This window comes from Oculina patagonica, chromosome 7 (genome assembly GCF_052425735.1).
Source record: "Oculina patagonica isolate OP01 chromosome 7, crgOcupat, whole genome shotgun sequence".
Lineage (NCBI taxonomy): Eukaryota > Metazoa > Cnidaria > Anthozoa > Scleractinia > Oculinidae > Oculina > Oculina patagonica.
The window spans coordinates 16337732-16362099 of record NC_135764.1 but is presented as its reverse complement, the minus strand read 5'-3'; the positions used below and the strand labels follow the sequence as shown (position 1 = coordinate 16362099).

The 24368-nt window shown below is 38.5% G+C and overlaps 3 protein-coding genes across 3 annotated transcripts in view; 2 read left to right on the top strand and 1 right to left on the bottom strand.

Annotated features, from left to right (window-relative positions):
- Positions 1 to 24368, top strand: part of LOC144659493 (meiosis-specific protein MEI4-like) — a 221261-nt gene that overhangs the window by 141462 nt on the left and 55431 nt on the right. The gene's annotated exons all lie outside the window — the stretch shown is intronic.
- Positions 7645 to 11875, bottom strand: LOC144659487 (sodium-dependent phosphate transport protein 2B-like). The gene is made up of 4 exons (XM_078519937.1): positions 11728 to 11875; positions 11487 to 11613; positions 11092 to 11364; positions 7645 to 10332 (listed from the first exon to the last, which is right to left on the bottom strand). The coding sequence occupies exons 1-4, from the start codon at positions 11800 to 11802 to the stop codon at positions 8990 to 8992; spliced, it is 1818 nt and encodes a 605-aa protein (XP_078376063.1). The 5' UTR covers positions 11803 to 11875; the 3' UTR covers positions 7645 to 8989.
- On the top strand, positions 15213 to 23696 carry LOC144659502 (V-type proton ATPase subunit F-like). Its single transcript, XM_078519954.1, has 6 exons — positions 15213 to 16258; positions 16335 to 16416; positions 19586 to 19668; positions 20829 to 20951; positions 21635 to 22244; positions 22304 to 23696. Exons 1-5 carry the CDS (start codon positions 16196 to 16198, stop codon positions 21662 to 21664), a joined length of 381 nt encoding a protein of 126 aa, XP_078376080.1. The 5' UTR covers positions 15213 to 16195; the 3' UTR covers positions 21665 to 22244; positions 22304 to 23696.

Sequence of the window (24368 nt, the reverse complement as noted above, 5' to 3'; positions counted from 1 at the left end):
ATGTTTTCTGGTAGTTTTAAAAAAGGCTTTTCGCCCGGAAGTGTTTTTTTTTTTAGCTCAAAAGCCAGATACCGATTTGAATGGAACCTTCGGACTTTCGACTCATTCAGTATTTAATTAAGATGACCTCCAGTTATAAGTTATAGCTTATTATAGTTCATGACAGTAGGAGATGCATTTGGAATTGGAGGCTGTTTTCCCAATTAGCTTTATGAAGAAATAGAAAATATATACCGTAAAATTCCGGTTATAAGCCCCCCGCTTATAAGCCCTCCCGGTTATAGGCCCATCTACCTGGAAACAAAAAAATACATCCGATTATAAGCCCCCCCCCCCGGATATAAGCCCCCTCTGCCAGATGACAGTACTGAACAAGAAATGTTGCTTTATTATGCGTTTTTAACTTAAAAACGTATTTCGATCAACACTCCCGTTACTCTGTTCGAAATGTTATTTTCATTCCGCTTATTAGCCCTCCCGGATATAAGCCCCTCCGCTTATAAGCCCACCCAAAACCCCTTACGAAGTTGTATCCGCCCAGGGCTTATAACCGAAATTCTACGGTAGTTAAATTGTCAGTTTGAGGGTAGTGATGAATCAACATGGTAAATGAAGTGCATAAACACGGTCCATTGTTTCATTTATTTTTCCTGACAGTTATATTTACTACGTGTTATATTTTTCGAAAAGTCAGAATTGAATAGCCCTCACCAGTGTAGCTTGATCGCGGAGGCCTCATTGAAGACACTTGTAAAGAAAATAGTGCCATGTGAACAAGCCGGAAGGAACTTCCCATCCACAACCCACTGTGCACTAACGTTGAAACGTACACGTTTTGTACATTTGTTTTTATAGTTTCGGCTCTCTGAAGTGACATGCAGGTAATGCACCCAACATATTAACATATCCCTGTAAGATAACTTTAGAACCAGTTCATAAGATTAATCTGGAAAAAACCAACCTCATTGTAAATCTAAGTAGAACAACAAAGACACTGGGACTTTTGTTTGATATATGGCATAGACAGGAACCCGAGCCCGCAATAAAAGTTCCCAAAAATTCCTCGTCGTAAAAAGTCGCTACAACAGTCAGCGGTCAGTACAAAACGAAAGTCACTTGCACTTAGGGAAGAAGCATCGCAGTATCAAGATCATGCATGAATGTTATTTTAGAGCCACCATATATTTCGGGTGCTTAATCTACATCACACTCATTGGTAACACCCCAGGGAGGTTTCACATCGGTCTCAGTCGGGTATTTACTCCACTCCCGGTGGTGGTGGGGGGGGGGGGGGGTTGTAAGTGGCACCTAACTCACCAAATTTGGACACCGTTTTAGAAGGATTTGCATTTAAAAAGGCACCCTGATCTAGATATGGACCAATTTAATACCCCATTCCCGGTTTTCGTGCATTCGAAATGTTTATATACCTTATTCTAAGAAATACGTCTCGAATATGATTACCCCGTTCTTGAACAAGTGTCGAAATCACAACCCGGTTGGGTGGCACATAAACATGTACGTATTTGGGGGGAGTACCCTCCATGGGGTATTAACTTTGCCAGGTTATACAGTACAGTGTAACCGTAAAATCCTAAACGCTGGTACGTTACTCTCTGTGACAAGTAGTCACGCATAGAAGTGTCACGTGACGTTAAAAGTAACGGCTATGAGTAGGGCTATCCCGCTTTAGGGTCTACTTTGGATTTAGTTCCCCAAGTCATCGACAATGTTTTTTTTTCAACTGTCTTTAGGGACGAACCATTATTTTCTTGGAGTAGGGGGGGGGGGGGGAAGGAAGAAAAGTTTTCCTCTGCAAACTTTTTTTGTTTTTGTTTATGCACCTCTGCAACATTTTTTCGGAATTCTAACTATTTTTTGTTACACATATCGTTTTTGCAAACAGTTTATTTTGTCTTTCTAGGCCGTACAAACAATTTTTTTCAATATTTTTCATCCCTCCGCCCCCCCCTCCAAAAAAATAATGGTCCGTCCCTTATAGCCAACATTTAACTCCGGAAAAGCGCTTTGTAACGTGGCCAACATAACAAGCTTGGGTAACGCAATCCCAATTTATGCAAAATTGGAATTATTTCCTTTCATTTCAATTCAGTCTCACTGGGATAAAAATAGAATTCTGGAAGTTTTAGTGTGAGGTCATGTACATGCATAGGAAAGGCAATTTCCTTGATGTCTCATTCAATGTGTATGAAGCCTGCAGGGATTAAACTTGATTCCTGGAAGTTAAAAATACATTTGATGCAAAAGGTTCTGAATCATATATTCCTTCACAAAACTTTCATTTTAAGAGAATAAATTAAACCTTGGAGACGGTGGTACGCAACAGGGTTCGTACACTTTTTCAGACCTAAAATTTAAGGACTTTCCAGGACCCTTCTTGGAAATTTCAAGTACTCTTTTTCTAGGTTAACAAGAACATTGAGAAGCTTGAGAAGCTTAAAATCGGGCGCTTTGCCTTGAAAGGCAGGGTTCAGTACAGCAGAAACCACGAAGCAGTTACTTAAGTAGCACTCTCCGACTTTGTTTGTGTGTCACAGGGCTTGCATGAGCTGATAGTGTGCATAAAAAATTAGAACGTGTCGTGAATTAGTTTCATTAAATTACAAATGCGATATAACATGCAGTGGGTAACTGAGGTGCGTACGGTCCCGGTCGCTCACTGTGGAACTACGAAACTTAAACTTTTGGTCATTGCTTCTGAATACAATTTCATATTGTTTTTATTTTGGGGTGGGCGGAATAATAAAATTGTGAATGGGGGATATCGGGTATCTTTTCCCTAACTTTGTCAACTTCCTTCTACTTAGATCTTTCAAGTCTTCCTCTCCTACCCTTCTTTCCCTACCTCCCCAAACAAAAAAATAGTCGTCCTCCTACGTTCGCCCCTTCCCTCGGAAAAAACTACTCAATCAAATAATATTCCTTTTTTATAGGGGTGCATTGTTCTTATATTCTACCCCTACCCCCCCCCCCTTTTTCCCGCAGGTTATCTATCCCACTACTCCCCTCTCCCTCCATACTTATTCTCCCTCACCTCATCCTCCCCCTCCCTCATTTATCTTCCTCCTTGAATTCGCCGTCTGTTTCCTTTTATTTTTTTTTCCTATTCAAGGCCCTGCCTTGCCCCTTCGTTATCTCTTGCCGCAGCCTTTTTATTCGTTACTCGTTCTGATTACTACTCTGACTTTCTTTCACTGCGTGGCCAAACTGGGCCAACTTATTGCTCGGGCAATATTTTTGACCGGTCGATAGCTTTACCAAAAACTGAATATGTGCTGCTCTGGAGAATTTCAGTTCCTGCGGTTCTTCTGAGGTAGAATACAAGTTACGTCAAGTGGCCGAGAACTGGGCCCCATACTTACTTTGCACCGTAAGCTTTTTCTCTGTCCTTCCGCCGAGCAAAAAACACAACCTGATTACACAACCCAAAAGTCACAGTGTGCCTGCAACGATTTCCTGTCAAAACTAAAATGAAACCATTGCGGTATGCGTCACCCGTAGCGGTTGGCACCCCGAGCTATCCCCGTCTTTTTGGCCGCCCAGGAGACTACGCTCTAGGACGACCAAAGGGTAAACCTTAAATCGGCCACGCCCGATTAATTATTGACTCCGGTTGAGATCACTTGCGTAACTTAGGGTATCATGTTCGCGTCCTCGTGTTGTAGCTTTCGCTCTGTTTGCTCGTTGTAAGATTCGTTTACCCTCCCTCCACTCCCAGGGGGCGTAATTATCTGATTGTAATCTTAAAGTTTATTTAGCCCAAACGTGTCTCTCTTTATTAGCTTCAATTACATTGCGAGATCGGTTTTGGTGAATAATTCAGAGTTTTGATTGTATGATCAAAATGAAATTTACCCCAAATCAACGGTTTTTGTGCTTGCTGAAGAACTAAAATAACAGTTCAAGTCCGCTATGCGTACATGTGTGGACTTCCATTATGAATTATTTCACTGTACATATAAGCACTGAAATCTAAGTTGACAGTCATTTGGAATATCGACTCACGAGTGAACAACTTAGGCCCGGTTCAGACGCCGATCTTTTCATGAGCCGAACCTAATTCCTTGAATTAAGTACATGAAAAGATCGGCGTCTGAATCAAATTAGAACGGCTATTTCAATTTGGAACGGCTCACCCGTTCTTCCCGCCTGGCTTGGCCGAGAATTTCGCCTGTGGAACGCCTTTGGAACGGCTTTGATTCAGACGCCGTACTTTTCATGTGCCGATCCTAATTCATGAATTATTATAATGTATTTTGCCATGTATTTATAATTCATATTTATATTATAATGTATTTTGTATTAGGAACGGCCTCGGAACGGCCAAAAAGTACGGCGTCTGAATCAAGAAGCGTACTTTTGTCAATTTGGGTCGGCCTAAATTCGAATTGAGTTCGGCTCATGAAAAGTACGGCGTCTCAACCGGACCTTAAAGTTTGCAGTCGAGTAATTCGAGACACGAGACGAGAAAACAAAGAACTTATCAATCGATTAATTTTTCACAAGACTGTTAGAAGAAAACAAGTGCCCTTCACTTCGTTTCAAGGAACACAAGTTGCCGTTGCCGTTTTTTGGGATGTCACGCAATGCTCCAACACTAACAAAATTGGCGTTCTGTCCGCCAACACAGTAGCCTGAATTTCAGACGTCTCTCTCTGGTCGCCTGCTCCTGAAATTCAGGCTACCAACACAGGTGAATAAGTCTGCAGTGACTTTTAATGATGTTACCCTAAACACGAGACCTTGACGGCTAAAAACATCGGTGTTCTGCCCTAAACACCCTAAATACTACCAAAATCAGTATTCAGAAAAAGACCGTGACTTTCCCGTCCCGTTCATATCCCCCCCCCCCCACCGTCACGTAGTTTACGACAGATGCCATTTTTTCATGGAAATAAAATCCCAAAATCCTAAAAAGCTAGTTTTTGAAACCAAAGGCCTACCCTTACCGCTAACAAGAAAGGATACTTATTTTCATTCAAAAAGAAATGTTGCGTGCAAGCACGTGAACTGTCTCAGATCGCCTGTGTAAACAACTCCTCGATAAACTTATTTTCTTTCAATGCGTTGCTGCCGTTTTATAACCCTTCTGGAAAAAGTACGTTTCAATAAGCTTTCACTAATGTATAGTTTCTTAGTAGCTTGCCTAGAAAGGCAGAGTAATATTTTTTTTCTTCAAGAAATATTCACTGTTCTTTAATTTTCGAGTCGGTGGTTTGAGGAGCGGCAAAGGACTCAATTTCAACCAACAATTAAATTATTTTGTCGCACAGTTTCAATATGCAAATTTTACGATTTGGTGTTATTTTTATACTTTAAGGACAATGTTTTTGGGCAGTTCTGAATTCGACATCATTCATGACTTGAGAGCCAAATGGAGTACGTGAATTATGTTCCGGAGCCCAAGACATGTAAAACAACATGATCATCGAACTTGTTTTGATGACTCATTGCGCATTCATGCTGTGTGTATTTTCGGCAACCAATGGTGTTACTATTTGCCGCCAATTGCAAATACATGCAGTTTCACCCTTTTCACATTTGACCCACATATGAACACGGAGAAATATCCTCCTTCCTGAAAGAGTTTCATCCTTTTAACACGGAGAGTTACTTGTGCCTCTATAAATACGAGTTTCTTCTTTTTCAAAAGGAAATTCACTTCGACTCTTCGCGAACAAGTCTCTTTTAGGCAGTTGATTCCTTAACTCGCGGCGCCGCTTTTACGAGACAGTCGAGACCTTACACTTGCCACAAGCCGACTCTTTTGAGCGACAAAGTCGCTTCTAGATTCAAGAATAAATTGCGACTTACTCGATACTGATCGAATAGTTCACTGCCTTGACTGCTAATTACATCTCACCGAAACTTCGGATTCTCCGAACACTATCGAATCCTTCCGTAAGCACTTAATTGAATTACGGAAAGTGACCCCCCAATCGGAAAAAACTGCATCATAACAATGTGTGGAAATCCACACAAAAATCGCTTATTTTGGATGTCTTCTCATTGCCTTGAAGCCTTTTGACGTTCAATAAAAAAAAATCAAGGACTTTCAAGGACCGAAAACTAATAGGCCATTTCGATATATTAATATTCTAACTTGGATCCAAGGCTTGGGGGAATAAAACAAAAGAAATGATTTATCAATCAACCTCGATGTGATGCCAAGTTAGAGTTTTAATATATCGGAAATTGCCTATTTCAAGGCCTTGAGTTTTTATTTTGAGATTCAAGGAATTTCAAGGCGTGTGCGAACCCTGACCCAAGCATTCCTAGCTTCCTCTCAGCATAAGGGAATTTAATTGCTGATGAAAGGGGGGTTGGTTGGTGAACTGCCACCTCCACAGGCTTTTCCAAGGGGGGGGGGAGGGGTATTCCCTTCCTCTAAGTTTTATTCTCATAGTATAAGGGAATTTAATTGCAGAGGGGGGGGATTTGTGGACTGCCTTCACCACAGGTTCTGATAGTCGCGAGTGGGGGGGATTGAGAGCCAGCACGTAGGGCAAATGGGAGCCAGCGCGAGCAGTGTTTGTTTGCCTTTCCTTCCCGTGTCGCCTTTCACCACTTTCCTCAATAATTAACTAGCATTTCCCCCAATGATCACAAGCGACTGGGGATGAGGCAGGGTGGTGGATATGGTAAAGTACATTGTACCAGTTCAAAACATTGAAATCAGCCTACTCACTAGCCATGGACTCAACAAGAACTCTAATTTGGGTGCAAACACAAAAGTGTAAAACATTTGCAGACAGAGCACAAGTTCCAATTGAAAGTTATACAGGTTTGTTGCATCAACTGGTTGCCTGACCATGTTACATTATTGCAAACTCTCTTCTTTTGAGGCAAAAAACAAAATAGTCTATCGTAAATAGCAAGCAGTACTTTCATTTTTTTTCAATAAATTTAAATCAAGGGATTGCCATGGTTGCCAGACATCCGTTTTTAAAATTCCAACTTTTCCCGATAAAAATCAAATTTTCCTGACCAAAAAATGCAAAATGTCAGATATAGTTTCAGCCTCCATTTTCAAAAGAAAAAACATCACTGAGATCACATAGCCTGCATTGCAGACGAACAAAACCCCGGTATTTTGTTTGTCTGCAATGCAGGCTTAAGGTCACATCCTTCAATGGCATTACATCAGCAGTGATAATTTCCATTTTCCTTGACTTTTCTTCAATATACCAACCTTCCCTGACTCAAAATAAAATTCCGACTTTTCCAACCCTGAAGATTTTTTTTCGACTGTACAATCAAAACAGACTGTGACATAGGTATCACTCGAAACAATAAACTTGTTGTAGGTAAGACAGAATTTGATATGAACCTTAATTTGCCGAGATATGAAAACTGGAAAATTTTCCAAGATGTATTATTCTACATTGCCAAAAATAACCTGCATTACTGTGAAAATGCACACTTGAAACTACATATGGTCATGTAACCAACTGATGCAAACATGCAAGACTTGGATGTTATAAAGGGCACAAATGTTTTTGTCGACAAGTTTTAGTTTTTGGATTGAAAGCTCTGCACACTTATCTGTCAAACACATGGCAGTTCATTGTTTTGACCTGGTAAGCAATGTGATTTGGCAAGACAAAAATTTTGACAAAGCAGTTAATGAATTCACTTTTATTAAACAGGACTGACGAAAAACAAGAAACAGAATTGAATGAAAGGACAATCATACCTTAGAGTTCAAAGTTGCATGATAAATTTCTCGGTAGTCTCTGCTTTGGGCAATAAAAAATCTGAATGAGTTGTTTTAAAAAACTTTGCAAGTCAACTATTATTGTTGCTCCTCAGTTGCTGAGGAAGGTTTTTTGTGTAAAAAATCTTTGTAACTTGCTGTGTTGTTTTAAATAAACAAATTTGTTTGATATCGGCCAGTTAACTTTGAAGGACCTGGAAAATGAAACAAACATCGATCAGACAAAATAAAGCACAGAAGAACCTGTTTAACCGGAGCTATTGCAATCTCCTCTATATTAAATTTATTTAGCTTGCCTGAAAAAAAAGAAACAGCATGATGACACTAACATGATTAAAACCTTTCATGCATTCTCATACTGAATCAAGTCATGATCACTTTCAGGGAGCAAATGAAAAAAATGGACTCAATTAAAGCCAACCCATTTAATTGTTTATTTTCACAACAAACATTAATACAATGCATATTAAAGTAAAAGTTATATTATAAATATCAAACTTACCTTAGCATGAAAGCAAGACGCATGTTTTATTCAACTTCAAACAAAATATACATAATAAATTTTTATTTATAGCATGTAATTACTTTGTAAACCCTACTTGCATCAAAACTGGGACATCAACAATGTTTCAAAATAGAAACTTTCAAAGTCAAGATCACTGAAGTCAGAACAATGCTGTTTCTCTGAGTGATTTTGATGTTACTTTTTTGATAGCTGATTGTTTTTTGATGAAAATAGGGGCTTACAACCCTGCAAAAACAGGAAAAGGATTACCTGAGCCATTCAAAACTTTAAAAGCATCAAAATCAAGTGCACACCAACCCAATTTGCCAGATGGTTTATGGATTTTCAGCAGAAAAATAGGCAGTTTGCACTACGATGTCAGTTAATATAATCTGTTTCGATTTATCATGAAATTTTCCCCCCAAAAGGTCCTGAAACAAAAACCCTCAATTAGATTTGTAAGGAGAAATGTTGTCAAAATAATGACCTCTTAGTGCAAATTGCCTATTCTCTTAATAGGTATTGAAGGGAAAATTTTAATTTATTGCAACATTGCATAACAGAGTTCTCAGTAGTATCTTTTTTCATCAAGACATCTTATAAATATATTGTGGTTGTGAAACAAATGGTAATCGATTAACAGGTGGGGTGGGGGAAATCAAAATTGGCAACTAATGAGAACTCTGATAACACAAAGTTACCACACAGAACTTTAAAGCAAATAAATACAATAAAGCAAGTCTCTACTATACACGGGACTCAAAATTTGAGCTCCCCCTAGTCCTGTCTGAACGGCAGAGCTTGGCCAACTCATTCACTTTGGTAAATACACGATCATGGGGCTCTAACGATCGTGTCCATTTGGGCATCCACTCCCAGTCATGCAGAACTTCAGGTAAATGTCCAGGAGCTTTTCTTTGAAGAATGTTAACGATAACAATGAACAAGAAGAGGAGCAGGAGGGGAGCTGCAACACCAAGGAGAATCTGCCAACCAGCCAAGGACAAGCCAAAAACAGCTGCTGGAAGGAGGAAGAAGCCAAACACCAGATAAGCTATGGCAAACCATCGGTAGTCCGCTGTTTTGTTTCCAAGGGTCTTCGCAAAATTGATAGGTACTTTTCTCAGATAAGGGATGGGAAACCACAGTGCGATACCAGATATGTTGAAGAACAGATGGCAGAAGGCTATCTGAAGTGCTTTGTCCAAATTAGAATCACTTGCCAGGGCAGCCAGAATGCCTGTTGCAGTTGTTCCAATGTTTGCACCCAAGGTCAATGGAAAGGCTCGTTCAAGGGAGACCACTCCAACTCCAATAAGGGGTGTAAGGGCTGATGTGAAGATCGAACTGGACTGGACCAACATAGTCAAACCAGCGCCAACCAAAATAGCCAAGTAACCAGTTAGATGTCGGAATGGTCCAGGGAAATCTGCATTGACGGTCTTCTTAATAATTTTGGCCAACTGACCACGCAGCATGGAATGCAGGACCTTCACAATGCAGACAAGGCAGATGCACAGCAAGATGATGGATATCACCAGCAGTATGATGCCAACCTCTGTGTCACTTAGTGAAGTGCCATCAAAAAGAAATTTGCAGTTGGTTTCTTTTTCAGTCGTCTCATTCACCATGACATAGCTGGCCAGATTAGTGGTCTCATTGATGATAGTTTTATTCACCTCTTCAATTGATACTTTTGGCTTGCAGTGTTTGATAAGTGACTTTGCCTCAGCTGATTCGTCTCCAAGTGCAATCTTCTCAATCACCTTTTTGTCCAGTTGAATGATGAGCTTGGTGAATGGTTCTGTCAGTGTTTTCAGCAATTTTTTGTTGGTTCCTTTCTGTTGGGTTAGTGGAAGCACGGCAATAATCTTCCCAGTAAGACATAACAAGTAGCTCGTGATGACCTCCAGAGGCAGAAATATGATCACAGACAACCAGTTGAATATATCATGTACCACTGCTCCAGCAAAGGCACGACGGAACTCATTTCGCTCGGCAGCTTGCGCCAGGGAGACAATGGTGTTGGTGACTGATGTACCAATGTTGGCACCCATTATTATTGGAATGGCAGGTTTCACAGCCAAAACTGAAAAATATATCATTCATTAACATCTCTTTACTTTTACAATGTTTTCTATTGGAGAACTGAATTAAAATTCTGCTGTCGCTTTAGTTTCTAAACCATACAGTGTAAATTTGGAGTAGTTTATATGGTTACTAATATTAAATTCAAGCTCAGCCTCAGAATGTACTCAAAAATTTAAGGACACAAACCCACCATTTGCTTTGCTCCTTAAACAGGGTGGAAGCTCCACAAAATTTAATTTAACCCAAGTTGGATTAGAATAATGTTTGAACCACGTTAGCTTGAATAATATCAGCACTACATAGGTTACAATAAACATACAATTTAGGAACAGAACATCAAGGGAATACAAGACAAAATTGTTCTTAGAGCCTTGATATCAATTTTTAGAAAATTCTAGGGGGATCAGTTTGATATAGTAAAAATTCCAAACACGTGGTCAGAATACAAAGCGAGACTTTCAAAGTGTGCGGCTGACATGTTGGAATTTTTAGAGCACTGAAGGTCAAATGATAAATGACGCTATTAAACATTAGAGCGCTAAGTGCAGGCTAATATTATCGGTCACATATAATTTAAGAACAGGTTGTCAACCCATATATTTAAGTATAGTAGTTCTATTGTGGGTAACAAATATTATTTCTTGTTTTGCTGAGCATAACTGAATGTTTGAATAACACTTCTTAAAAACGCAGAAAAAAAGCTTACACATGGCACAAACATACTAAAAATCGCAAAAAAGATTTATCTCGAACTTACTCTGTGAAGCGACCATTGAAACAACGATGGAAGTAGTAGTAGATGAACTTTGAACAAGAACGGTTGCCAGGATTCCGATCATCAAGCCGGCGACGGGATTGCTCAAAATCTTATTCGAAGCAAATGCTTCGCCAGCCGCTTTTCCGCCCAGCAATCGGAAGGCACTACTGAGAAAATCCAGCGAGCAAATGAACGTGTAGAGAAGACCAAAAAGGAGGACAATCTTGCCAAACGTGAAGACGACTCGTTTAAGCTTTCCCCAACCGTCAAGCTCTGTGGGCCCGCCAAAAATTTGAGTTAGTAAAAAGCGGGAAAATTTCTCAAAAAATAAAATTACAGCAAAAATAATAACAACGAGGACACGAAATGACAACAAACACGATGAAAACACTTACCAGACCACTTTGGTCCAAGATCCTGGAGTTCTGGCAAAGCCCATGGATCGAATTCTTCACTGGTTTCGTCGAGTGGCGGTTGAGTTCCCGCCTCTTCATCTGCCGGCAAAAACGCTTTATTGTGGCTCTGAAAATGAAAAGATCAATGAGATTTTAACAGGATTTAAACATAGTGATATACTTTTTAAACTCATAAAACTTTAAGGTAAGGAAAGGCGTACATCTGAAATTCGAAACCTACCGGCGAACTAACTTGCCCGCGGTTTTGCATTTCAACGTCTACCAGTTTGGAAGAGCTCCTTAGAAGGTCCGCCATCTTAGGTGAACTGAATGAGTTTCAGAGGCACAGGCAGTTTTATTGAAGCCTAAGCCCACCTGACAGTTGTGAACCAATCACCTTCGAGAGAGGATCATGATCTTGCTTTTGATTGGTCGCGGCGTATGATCCGACCCACTCACACGATACTGACACGTGCAACAGCTGGACTTTGGATTCGCCGGAAGATGAAGTTCTATCAGAGATTCGTACACGTGTAGCGGACGTGTAGCGTGGGGTTTTGTAGTGAGCAAACATTGCGAGTTCTTTTCCCGTTTTACTAATTCTCTCTTTCACTTCGGAAGTCGTTGTTTCTCAGCTCTGCCACTTTTGACAATAAACCAAGAGAAAGGTAGAATTTAATAACAGTACACAGTCGTACACGAGGAACTTTTAAAATCGACAGACGACACGATGTCCGGGCACGATGATTGAAGATGAAGAATACCCGAGAATACAGGTCTGTCATGGAAGCCGTACCCGAGTATTTGATTTCCTTCTCATCCTTCTTTGTTCGGCGTGGAAACGAGAAACTCTACAATTTATCTTACAGCGACTGATCGGATATCGAATCTATCGACAGTGAATGACCACTTCTATTATTGAAATTTTATAGTACTACAGGCTTGCGGCGCGCTTTTAATGTTTCCTTCGATCCCATATTTATAATACTAGTCGTGGTCAGTAAAAACAATACGTATTTTCGATCCTTTAAAGACAACCCCAGAACTATATTAACAAGAGGGAAAGCAATGCCTTCTATGTTTGCATCAGCCCAACGAACCCGGTAGAACAGGTTTAAGACGTTTAATAACCAAGACAACGAGACAACATTTCGTTTTCTGTCGCTGGCTTATCACATTTACCATCTCAGTTCACACGAACAAACTTGCGAACTGAAAGGGAACTTCGAGTACGTGCGTATTTCGCAAGGAAAACCCGGAAAACGGGAACTACATATTAAACTTCCCTTGCAGCGTGCGATCCGAACTCGAGATGCGCTCTGTCAGTCTGTCTAAAACGGGAAATATTGGAATTTTAAACATAATCTCATATGCTTGCGGCGTGAGCTTTCATGTTTCCTATCATATTTTACTGGTCCTAACTAGTAAAAACCGACTCGCGAATTTCGTTGCTTTTGAGCCTTTATAGCAACTTGCCGGCCACGTTTTCTGATACACGCTTCAAGGGGAAACAATTGACGTACGGTTCTTCGCATGGCTAACTTGATAGCGTGATGCAAATGACTACAGCTGCGTTTTTTTCTTGAAGATTAGTTTGTTTTTATTATGTTTTTATTTTTAATTTTTTTTGGAAGTGTTTTTTTCTTGTCCTTTCGTAGTTTGACTGTTTCCCTTCACCGAACATTTATGCCCGATATTTCGATAAATAACAGCGGCCCAAGAATAAAAGGCATACGGTCTAGTCAGTTTCACCTGTATTTGTACTGTGGATTTTCAGAGTAGCCTGTAACTCACTTACAACAGACATTCAAGTTTAAATTAAAAACAACCTTGAAACTACATTTTGGCTATTTAAAAGTGGTAAAACAGGACTTTAACCCGCTGCTATGAGACCTATGAGTTTATCCTGAGAAGAATTCAGCAAATACTAACGGCTGACGTAAGACTTGCACTCACGCGATCGGCCGACCGATTAGGATGTATCGCAAGACTAAGCACAGTACAGAACGGTACTAATAAGCTCAAGAACGTTTGCGAATATTCGGTCTCTAAATTACTAGAAATTACATAAATAATATACAAGACATGGCAATGAAATTAAAAAAAATCAACGACTGATCAGTTTACCTTTATATCGGCTATTTATCGGCCGACTGTTTCAATATGAAAACACTTTGAAAAATACTCGAAGCTACTCCAGAAAAAAATTCCCGGCTAATATTTTTAAAAAGTTTGTAGGAGACAGCAAACTAGCACGGCATTAAAACATGCAAGACAGATATGTTCACCTCATTCAGTTGGGGCACTATTTTAAAGATTTTTTTCGGCCATGTTTTCATTTCAGGAGAAAATGTACTCCCTTTTAATCAACCATTTAGAAACTGTGGTGGAGCTCTAACGTACTCCGTAATGAGGAAACTACATTACAACCACTAGAATAACATTGCTATATAACAGATGGTGCCAGTTTTCTAAAATTGTAAGTGCGGGCAAATATTTTTATGGAAATTTAACTCATGTCCTGTTATTAATTATTAGTCTTATTTCGCAAGGGTTGTAGTAGCTATAGTGGTACGCGTACTTGTACGAAATTTAAAAAATTCATTGAATTGCTTTGAGTACAAGAAATCTCAGGATAGTGAATTAGTACAAGGGAATTTCTATCGCAAGTGCTTATGCTAGTTTATAACACCTAAAACACCGCCGATATGTCAATATTTTTATGACATTTTGGTTTCCTTTCGGGCTTTCCGGACAGACGTTGTTAAAAATGTAACCACAGGAGATGGAATAGGGACCCAGTAGTTTCCTTATCTAATCTTTCAATCAAAATAAGACTACGAAAAAAAAAACGCTGAATGTCATAATGTAATTCTCCAAAAACGAATACTCCGAATCGAAAATCATGTATTGCCGGGATCACGCGCTCTGATAGATAGGTGATGGCTAGCCCTGCATGTGCGGAAGAGATAAAAAAATCCCGGTCCGAAAAGACTCCAAATTCAAAAATGATTGTGGCTTCTAATCGATCATGAATCCATGGGAGTGATTATCGTAATACGTCTTTCAATAGATTTCACAACTCTTGATGATATGATGTTTATATAAACAGAAGGCTGAAATATCAGGGTCCAAAAGTTCATAAGGGTCCACTTATTCCTCGATAAAAAACTCTGCTGGGCTTAATTTCGGTCGAGGGCAACTGAGACAAGAACCCCCCACATTGGCAAGTTTTATCTGTGACTGAGGTGATGAAAAATAATGTCTATGGCATAAGATTTTTTAAATTAAAGATTTTCTTTCCATTTCTTTGCCATGGCCCAAAATTTCGACTCATGACGCACGGATTGATGACGTCACAAGACTCGATGCGTAAAACGTTGGATAAAATCATCCTTTTGAGTATTCAATGATCAGAAAGACGATTTTTTTAACTCATTCCTCTGGTTAGACTCTCAATGTCGAGATGATGGTTGCGTCAAACAGATGCCAGTCAATATTAAAGTCATCTGTTGGAACTTCATAAACAACGCGAATAAAGGAAACGGGGTTTACAAACAAACCCACTGTGCCGGATGTGTGGGACAGTAGTTTAGTAACGCAAAAGGGAACTAAAGTAAATTAAGGAAATTGGACATCCGCTCTTTGCTTTCGTTTTACCTATTCGAATAGATTTTGTTTATCGCCACTTGTTACTAAAAGAATAATATCCGACTGGCAATATTCCAGCATTTATGTACGTCATAAGCCAAATGAGGTTCTTATCACCTGATTATCAGACTTCAGACTCAATCCAAGGTACTTCAGACTTTGGACCTCTCGCGCACGTGAGGTCTAAATATATCTCCTACAAGATTACGCCCTAGGTTGTTTTTGCATACTGATCGTGTGTGAATAGTGTTCAATAAAGCTTCTTCAATAAAAGTCAAAATCGTTGTCTATCTGATCTGAAAGATCTTAAATACCCCGCCCAACAGTGCCCCTACAGATTTTTGAATACGCAAAGTGAAGACTTCTATACTCTTAGTTCATAAATAGAAAGAGGAATGCAATGAGAATTGTTGACTCAGTGTGGGTTACGTCCCCGACTAGTTTCTGTACGGAGTCGGAGAAGAATGATTCTGCGACTCGCGTTGTTAGTACTGCACGGATACACCACAGACAGTTGGAGTAGAGAAACGCTAAAAAGCTTAAGACTGGGCTCCTGCTCAAGTTGAAAGATAAAAGTCACCTTCTTCTGCACTTGTTGAACTTGAGCGTTCATAGTCCTAAATAGCTGCCTGTAGCAAATGCACAATGAGATTTGTTCACCAGAAACTGACTCCGTCAAATTCGTTGTACTGACACTGAGTACACTGTACCACGCAGACTCACATATGACCACGTATCTGTCATGTACGAGCGACAAAGTTCACAGACATAGACAGCAGAAAATTTCTTTTACAGCACTCGTTAACTTAGAGTGATAAAATAACTCTAAAAACTCCTGGGAATGCAGGCTAGCTAATAACGGGTCGTCGTCAAGAATGTTAGATTTCTCCTCTACTCAATCTGTTTGCTAGCCTACGGGAACCCGTCTCTCATCCCGCGGAGTGCGGGACTATGGGGGAAACTTTCGAGGCGGCATACTTCGGACCAGCGGTTTAGCATAACAATATGGATCAATTAGAAACACCATACATGAAGTAAGTACTCGTTAAGATTCTAAGATGGCGCATTCAGGTATTTCTGCTGGTGCGAAGGGTAGACTTGTCGCTGTGATTGGAGACGAAGTAAGGAGTCAATGGTCTAATTTCTCATCTTAAGATGAAACTTTAATAAGAAATATATATTTTTTACTTGTTTAAGGACACTTGCACCGGCTTTTTACTGGGAGGAATAGGAGAAATCAACGCCAAGAGACAAAAGAATTTCCTGGTTGTAACCAAAGGTACAAAATTATAACTTTTTAAATCGCCTTTCTTGGAGGATGTTCTCTCTTTCAGGACCAATATTTAACATGGAATTAATACAGGGATTTATCATTTCCCCAGGGGTAACCGTAGGAGAATCTTACAAGGCAAGGTCCCCCGCTTTACATGTTCCTTCAAAGGCATCCAATATTGCAATATTATTTAATTATGGATTCCCTTCCCCTATCCTTGGAAATTCTATCAAAGTGCAAGAATTAAATTTTCCTTACAACCAAGGGCAAAGATTTTTCTTAATTCCTCTATACTCCTTGACATACCCTCATGGTGAACCCAAGGGTCTGCAGCAGTAGTCATTTTACCCTCACAGCTGGTGCATTCGGGTGGAATCTCACTTCCATGCTAATGTCAAACATTTTAAAATTGTAATTTAAGGACGTTCGCGCCAAAATTTTCTACTCGATAGATTTCTTTTATTTTTTTTGCTGCAGTCAGATAATGAGTTACTTTTGTCAGAAAAAAAAAAGGTTGCGGTCACCAACTTTGTTTCAGATTTGTTTGAAAAATTGGCACACGGTAATTCAGCATGGTTTACAGGATTTAAAGGTAAAATATCAAAGATGAGTAAACGGAGGCTAATGATCTTAGTCACATTTTGTGGGAGTGCGTCTGTTGCGTTAATAATTCCTAGTTTTGTCATCTTTTTTTGTAAAACTTAACCTTGGAAAAACGCATTTGAAACTGTCGTACGGCAAAAGGAAAGCTCAAAAAGTGGAATTCAAACCGTCACTGTGACGAAAAAATCAAACTTTCACTCGATAGATTTTTTCTCATTTTCTCGCAAAACATAGATATTAATTAACAAAAGTGATACGTTAAGAAAAAGTAGGGGTCACCGACCATTTAAGAGAGACAAATTGCAAGCGATGCTAGCAGAACGGCAACTCACCCTATATGTTTCTAGACATTTTACTCGGCGCGCGCGGTCAAAGTATAGCGTGGCTTGCCATTGCGACATGAATTACGTGCGCAGTAGGGATGCACATAAACAATTAGCGCGAACATCCTTAATTAAGGAGTCAACAAATGGTAATTTGGTTATCAAATGTATATCAACCATCAATTTTGTCAAGTTGAGTGGACCAAGGGAAATTTTTTCCACCAAAAACGTTTTTCCACTTGGATGACAAAAACTTGACCCTATCCAGTTTGGGGGTTTGTTAGTCCTTAACCTGAGATCATGCCTTTCCTCCCTACTCCTCCCCTAATGGCCTAGATGTGGCGTGTCTACTGGGGGACGAGTTTTCTTCTACGTTTAATAGTTTAACCCCTGTTAGATTTCAAGTGTAATTCTCTGAAGGCAGAATAGTTAGAGTATGCGACAATGCGTAATTTGGTTTCGTGAACAATCCATGGCAATGGCAGTTCTTCCAATGCGTTTCGGGAAAAGTTAAATGTTATTATACCAAACAATATTCCAGAGGTGTTGGAATGTTTACAAAAGCGACACGATGTTATCTGCCGTGAAACAGCTTTTGTCGGTGAATTTGTGAGCTGAAATAAAGGGACGGCATCTACAGCTGATAAAATATATGTTCGCGAGCACCATCTCACCCTGCTGCTAAAAGCATTTTTATTTCAGCATGGCGAAGTTTTAATACAGGCTGTAGTTGTAAAATTATTCTGCAGACGTTTTTCACGCCTAGTGGAAATCCGAGTCTCAAATTTGCCGCCAATTACAAAGAGTGGTTTGACAGCGCCTTAGTTTATTTAAATTTGGGGGTGGTTGGCGGACGGTTAAATAAATTTATCAGGCGTTCTTTTTTCCCTCTCCCTTTTGAAAAAGAAAAAAGAACGCCTGATCGCAGGTTAGTTAGTCCTAGGTCAAACGTTCAGGAGGTGTCAAGCCAAAACTAACACATGCTCTTTGAATCTCCTTCATTTATGAGGCTCCTTCCAGACTTCTCAGAGATGAAATAGTAGCTGTAGCATTTATCACACAGAACAAAATACTGGCAGCTGATGGAGAAACAAAATCCTTCTCAGATTTTTTCAGTCAGACAAAAAAATTACTGTAATTGGATCAAGACAAACATAAACCCCATGTATACATGCATCTCACAATGATTTTGATCAAACAGCAAGGACTGGCTAAAGCCAAAGCGAAAGTAAACTTTACAAGCAAGTCATTGCAAATACAGCTCTAGACATACTTAACAAGGTGAAAGCCTGACCAATTTCAGCAGGTAAACAACAATTTGCAAATCAGGCAAAAGTTGAAAAATATTATAATTAATTTGCCATTTAACCTGGCAACACACGACTGTAAACAAGGCTTCCTTTTGAAGATAAGAAAACTTTGTCTTTCTGGAAAGTGCTACTCAAGAGCACAAGTATGAAATCACCAGCAATATATTTTAGCCAAGGCTTTGAAGAAAATGACAAAGGTCACGGAGTAATGATCTAACAAATCTTGTAAAAAGAGTGTCAATTGTGTAAACCAATCAAACTGATTTGTGTGGTTGTTAAAATATCTACCAATTGGAGCCTGAGGGTCAGAGCTTGACCCCAATTTGAAGCATGGGAGCTAGAATTGTGCGCATTGCTATGGGAGGCTTTCTTGCTTAATGCTTTGTGAGAAAAAGAAAAGAGAAAACCTCTCAAACCAGAGTATGTTCATTTAGGGATCAATATACCGGTACCTCAAGTTTGTTCTAAAAATATGAATTGACTATATTAGGGGTAATTATCACCTCTTCACAATATTAAGTACTGAGACATTGACTTTTGATAGCAGCAATGATATACATGTAGATAGATCGCTCAGTAAAAGAAAAGATTTTAGATGGTATTTTTGGGGTTTATTCTCAAGCTCAAAGCCTCCACACATTAACATGTCAACGATAGATGGCTAAGTAGGGTAAACCTGCATACTTTAAGTCACCATTGAACCTATTACTAAGAGACGACAGCATCTGCTTTGTGTAATAAAATCTTAATGTATTGGTAAACAAAATATCAATATAGGAAATCAATATTAATTCTTATCTAACAACTGGAATGTGATAAAGCAATATAGTGTTTTGGTATATTTCCAGACATTATAAGTGTTGCACTTATAGTTGGTAATGCTTTTATCAACTTGTTTTTTGCTTGCGTAATATGGAAATGACTTGTTATGTTTTGCAGAAACATCAGTGAGTGAACTAGAAGAAGCTTTCTTGCACTTTACTAATAGAAGTGATATCGCTATACTGCTGATAAATCAAAATGTAAGTAGGGGGCAATTTTGTTTCCAACAAAACAATTTTGTTCTTCCTTTGTTGTATTTTCTTAATATTGCTGAGTGACATGACATCATACTCTGATACAATGCTTGGCGGCAAGTTAAGTGGCAGTGTATGGAGATAAGGTTATACTGGCTTTAAAGTTTGTTTACAGTGCAAGCTAGATATCATGAACTGACGTTTATGAATTGGCTATTTTTATAAATACATATAGATTGAGCGTGGGAGTTAAAATTAAGGGCTTTCTGATGTAATAAAATTTTCATCGGCAAACACATTTTTTTCAAATGGCAAAATAACGCTAGGGTTTGTGATCATTTATAAAAATTGATACTCTGAAAACCACAACAAAGCTGCTGTATGTTAGGTTACATTACATGTTTTCTTTTTCCTTACTATACAATCTCAAAACTTTAAGATATTGTTCATACTAGAAAATTGAGGTCATATGGCTATTAATCAACACAAGGAGTCTATTTTGGTCCCAAAATAAAGTTAATGGCAATGTTACAATTCTAGGAATTGAAATTAGTTAGTCAAGAAGATTCTTCTTGAGTTGAACAGAAGCAAGGGCTAATGATAGAATTGACTATATTAAAGTCAGCAAACCTGTTGATATTGATAAAGAACTTTTATCATTATCAAGATTATATTCTTTCATATTGTCAGTGAACAACAACAATAAGATCCTTACAACATTACTAGTTCATACTCATTGCAAAAATAAAATAAGAACCCACACAGAAATTTTTAATCTATATTTTGTTATTCTACAGTACTTTACATTTTGAATATTTTTGCCAAAAAATTATGTTTGGTGTTCAGAGCCATCTACAGAAATGAAGATCATTCTTAAATGCTGACAATAATTTAAAGATAATTTCCGTGATCCAATTCCAAATTTGTTATCTGATAGGTTTACATAGATCACAGAGGTCTAAAATGCGTCTTTTTTTTTTCCCCCCCAAGTTCCTCGCCTCCATGGCACAATTAAGGACGGTGATGATGACAACGTAGATTAGAAATGCTAAAATATTCAAAGGGCAGAACTGAAGAGGAAGTTAGATTAATGAAAAAGAACTGCAGTTAGCCTGTAAAATGTTGCTTGCTCTATTGAAAGTTTTCATGTTTTTGTTGTTGTTAAGATTGCTGAGGAGATTCGACATATACTTGATAACTATGACAAAGCTATCCCAGCCATTCTTGAGATACCATCCAAGGAACATCCTTATGATCCATCCAAGGACTCAATTTTAAGGAGGGCAAAGGTAATGTTTATTTTTTGTTTTTCTTAATGTGCTGCTGTTAACACATTAATATACCTCATAAAAGCCCCAGGGGATTGTTGCCATGGGTCGCAGCTTGTTACATCAAGACTGTTGCTTTTGGTTTGAACTTCTACCTATATTATATGGCATATCTGTTCTAGTGAGTCTGTTAATTTTACCAAATGACAGGCATGTCTAAGTCACCAATGCCGGATTACAATACCACCAGGCAGTGGCTAATGTTCATGTATAATCCACGATCCAATCTTTCAAAAAAAAGTGATGTTCCTAAATGTTTCCCTCAGGGTTTTACCAGTGTTTCTTTTGATCATGAAATAAGTTAGGTTTAACAGCTGAATTCTGTATTTCCCAACACAGGAAAAATAGCTGACAACAAAAGTCTTGGCATTGTAGTCTCTCACACCCCATTAATCCAATGCTTTGTTGCTAGCAGTTTGTTTCCAATTCCTTATAAGCCAAATACCAACTAGAGAGATGGGGCTGTAAAGATAATGCAATAATACACACATAATGCACTCCAGTCACTGAAAAAGTACACTCCGATATCTATTTTTTGGATGTTGCTATAATATTTTACTTAAAGAATATAGTAACAGTGAAAATAGACTCCAAATTTAATCCAAATCTACTCAATACTTTTTGTTGTTGTTTCTTTTTCTTAGGGGCTATTCAGTGCAGAGGACTTCAAGTAGTCTGCATAGCTACTGATTTGTAAACAATATTATTTCCAAGATTTTCAAGTTATAAAATTTGTCCAGATCTAAATTATTATGTAATTAGAAACTACAGTGTATTACAAATTACCAGGCTGGGGTTAAATTAATTCTTATTTAAACATATGAATTTTCGAAAAATGAGATAAATAACATATCGCTGTATAATTCAGTCAAGGCATATTACAGTGCTGACCATGGTTTAGCAAACTTCAGGTGGTTATCTACATAAATGTTATCGACATGTTTTATAATTCATCCCACAGGGTTTCTTTGTTTTATGTGGTTGTTTGTTATACTCAAGTTGGTTAAGTTATGGTTGAACTGTAGTTAAATGATGCCCGAAATGTGAAATGACAAATGACTGTGATAATTTTGAGTGCAATTGCTGTTGAGAATGAAAGATGTTTAGTCTTTAATCACAAATAGTTTCATTTGATGAAAAAGATTTTTGAAGGGTTAAATAGTGCCAAAAATGTTGTTCAAAAACCAAACATTTCGGTCTCAGCCCTTCATTGATCAGTGGTGTTTTTTGGGCTCAGCCCTTCATTGATCAGTGGTGTTTTTTGGGCTCGCCCTTCATTTCAGTGGTGTTTTTGGGCTCGCCCTTCAGATCAGTGGTGTTTTTGGGCTCAGCCCTTCATTGATCAGTGGTGTTTGCACCCAAAATGTATGGTTTTTGAACAACATTTTATAACTGATCCATTTTACGTTGTACAAAATGCAAATAAAATCAGTGTTATTGCCAAAGTAAATCATCCATGACTCATTTACAATAAAACATTGTAATCTGTGAGTGCTAAAAACAGTTATGTAATGTTTGCTGCTATTATCCTAAGCAAGATTAAATCAAGAATAAATTAACATTTTACAGTAGAACCCCAGTAACTCAAACTTGGATAACTTGAACTCTCCCACTTACTCAAACGAAGTCCCATTTCCCTTGGATGTACCGTATTTATTCGATTAAGCGCCCTGGGTGTTTATTAAAATTTTTGGGCCTTGAGAGTGGGCGCTTATTAAATTTTCACCATTTTCAGCAAACAAAAGTTTCTGTAAAATACCAAGAAAACTCTCTCTTCGAGGAAGTCTCTTAGTAGTAATTAGTCAATTTTAATCTCGTTTTCATCAAAGTCAAGTGAAGAACTAATAATCAATACTCCTTTTGTGCACTTCAGTTTTTTTGCAGGGGAGCGGGGTGGAGGATGGGCGCTTATTCGAGGCTGGGCGCTTATTAACTTTTCCTACCTACAGGGTGGGCGCTTATTCGAGGTTGGGCGCTTAATGGAATAAATACGGTAACTCCACTTTTCAGTCATTTTTACTTGGTAAACTCAATTCCCCGCTAACTTGAACTAAATTGAATTTCACTTGATCAAAATTTACACCGATAACTCGAATTTGGGTTCTTGCAACCCAACACATACCCATTAAAGTATCCCGTTAGCTCTTTTTGTTGTGTAACTGGATTTAAACACTAAACCAGTTTAACCAAACACTACGAAACTGGATTTTAATTAGTGCAAAGAACAGATCACATATTTGAGTCTTTTCTTGATCTTATGGATCATACATACAGTCACAGTACTGTATTATCACAGGAATACATAATTGTGTTACAGTTGCTGATGAGATAAGTTTAATTTGCACTGTATTGTATACCTGAAGTGCTGAAAAATCAGCAATAATTAGCTATCAGTAATTAACACAGCAAATTGAATATTCAATGGACCCTGATAACTTGAACCCTCGTTTTTTGTTTCCCTTCAGAGTTTGAGTTGCCAGGGTTCTACTGTATTTAGAAATTTTTATTGGTTTTGAGCATGGGTATTAAAAATTGGTGTATATTGTTGATTAAACGCCGGGTACCGAATAAACGCAGGGTCACCAAGGTGGATTTAAAATAGGCCACTCAGGTATTAATTTTATATGGGGTACAATAAGCTGTAGGTATATTAGCAAGAAACATATTTGTCAAAAAAAAAATGAATAAAAACCCTTGCTTAATAACCCCAGGTTTGAATAAACTGCACGAGTCAAATAAACGCCGGGTCCTCCAGGCTAGCCTGCGAATACAGCCGCCTCTCATTCGCGTCCCGCAACGAAGAGCGAAACGGGACGCGAATGAGAGGCGGCTGTATTCGCAGGCTACCTCCAGGCCAAGTTTGAAATAAAGGTTGGGGGCATTTAATAAAAAAATATGGTATTGTGAAAACAAAATTTTTAATAAAACATGAATAAAACTGGGCTGATAACTTAGTTGGGCTTGTTGGAGATTTTCAAGACATTGTTTTGCTTTAAATTACTTTTGCCCAAGAAAAATGGGTAGTAAAGGAAGCATAGATACTGAATGTGATTAAGTGCAATAAAAAATATCCACAGACGTTATTCTCATTTTCTGAAGTAGACCATAAAATTTTTGTTAACGGAGAAGTCTGTTAGAGCTGGACATTTCTTTAATAAAGTGATAATGCAGTAGGAGTGCAGTGGCAATGGTACATTGCACAGCACTGTAATCGCAATTTTCTTATTCATGGCTGTGATTGGCTATTTATAGCTTTCAAAATGGATTTTCAACTTAAACTCTTAAGTTGTTTTAAACAAAGGAACACTGCTCTTGTACTGTCTTTTTCATTCATGAGTTGGTTTGGAGAGCCTTTAATTCCCTTTTTATTTCACATCT

Bases quoted from the DNA above. Each gene is read 5' to 3' on its own strand.
- LOC144659487 (XM_078519937.1), bottom strand. From the start codon at position 11,802: ATGGCGGACCTTCTAAGGAGCTCTTCCAAACTGGTAGACGTTGAAATG. The intron at 11,614-11,727 runs GTAGGTTTCGAA...TTTCATTTTCAG, and splicing joins GCGGGCAAGTTAGTTCGCCG to AGCCACAATAAAGCGTTTTT. The intron at 11,365-11,486 runs GTAAGTGTTTTC...GCGGGCCCACAG, and splicing joins TCTTGGACCAAAGTGGTCTG to AGCTTGACGGTTGGGGAAAG.
- LOC144659502 (XM_078519954.1), top strand. From the start codon at position 16,196: ATGGCGCATTCAGGTATTTCTGCTGGTGCGAAGGGTAGACTTGTCGCT. The intron at 16,259-16,334 runs GTAAGGAGTCAA...TACTTGTTTAAG, and splicing joins TCGCTGTGATTGGAGACGAA to GACACTTGCACCGGCTTTTT. The intron at 20,952-21,634 runs GTAATGTTTATT...TCTTTTTCTTAG, and splicing joins CAATTTTAAGGAGGGCAAAG to GGGCTATTCAGTGCAGAGGA.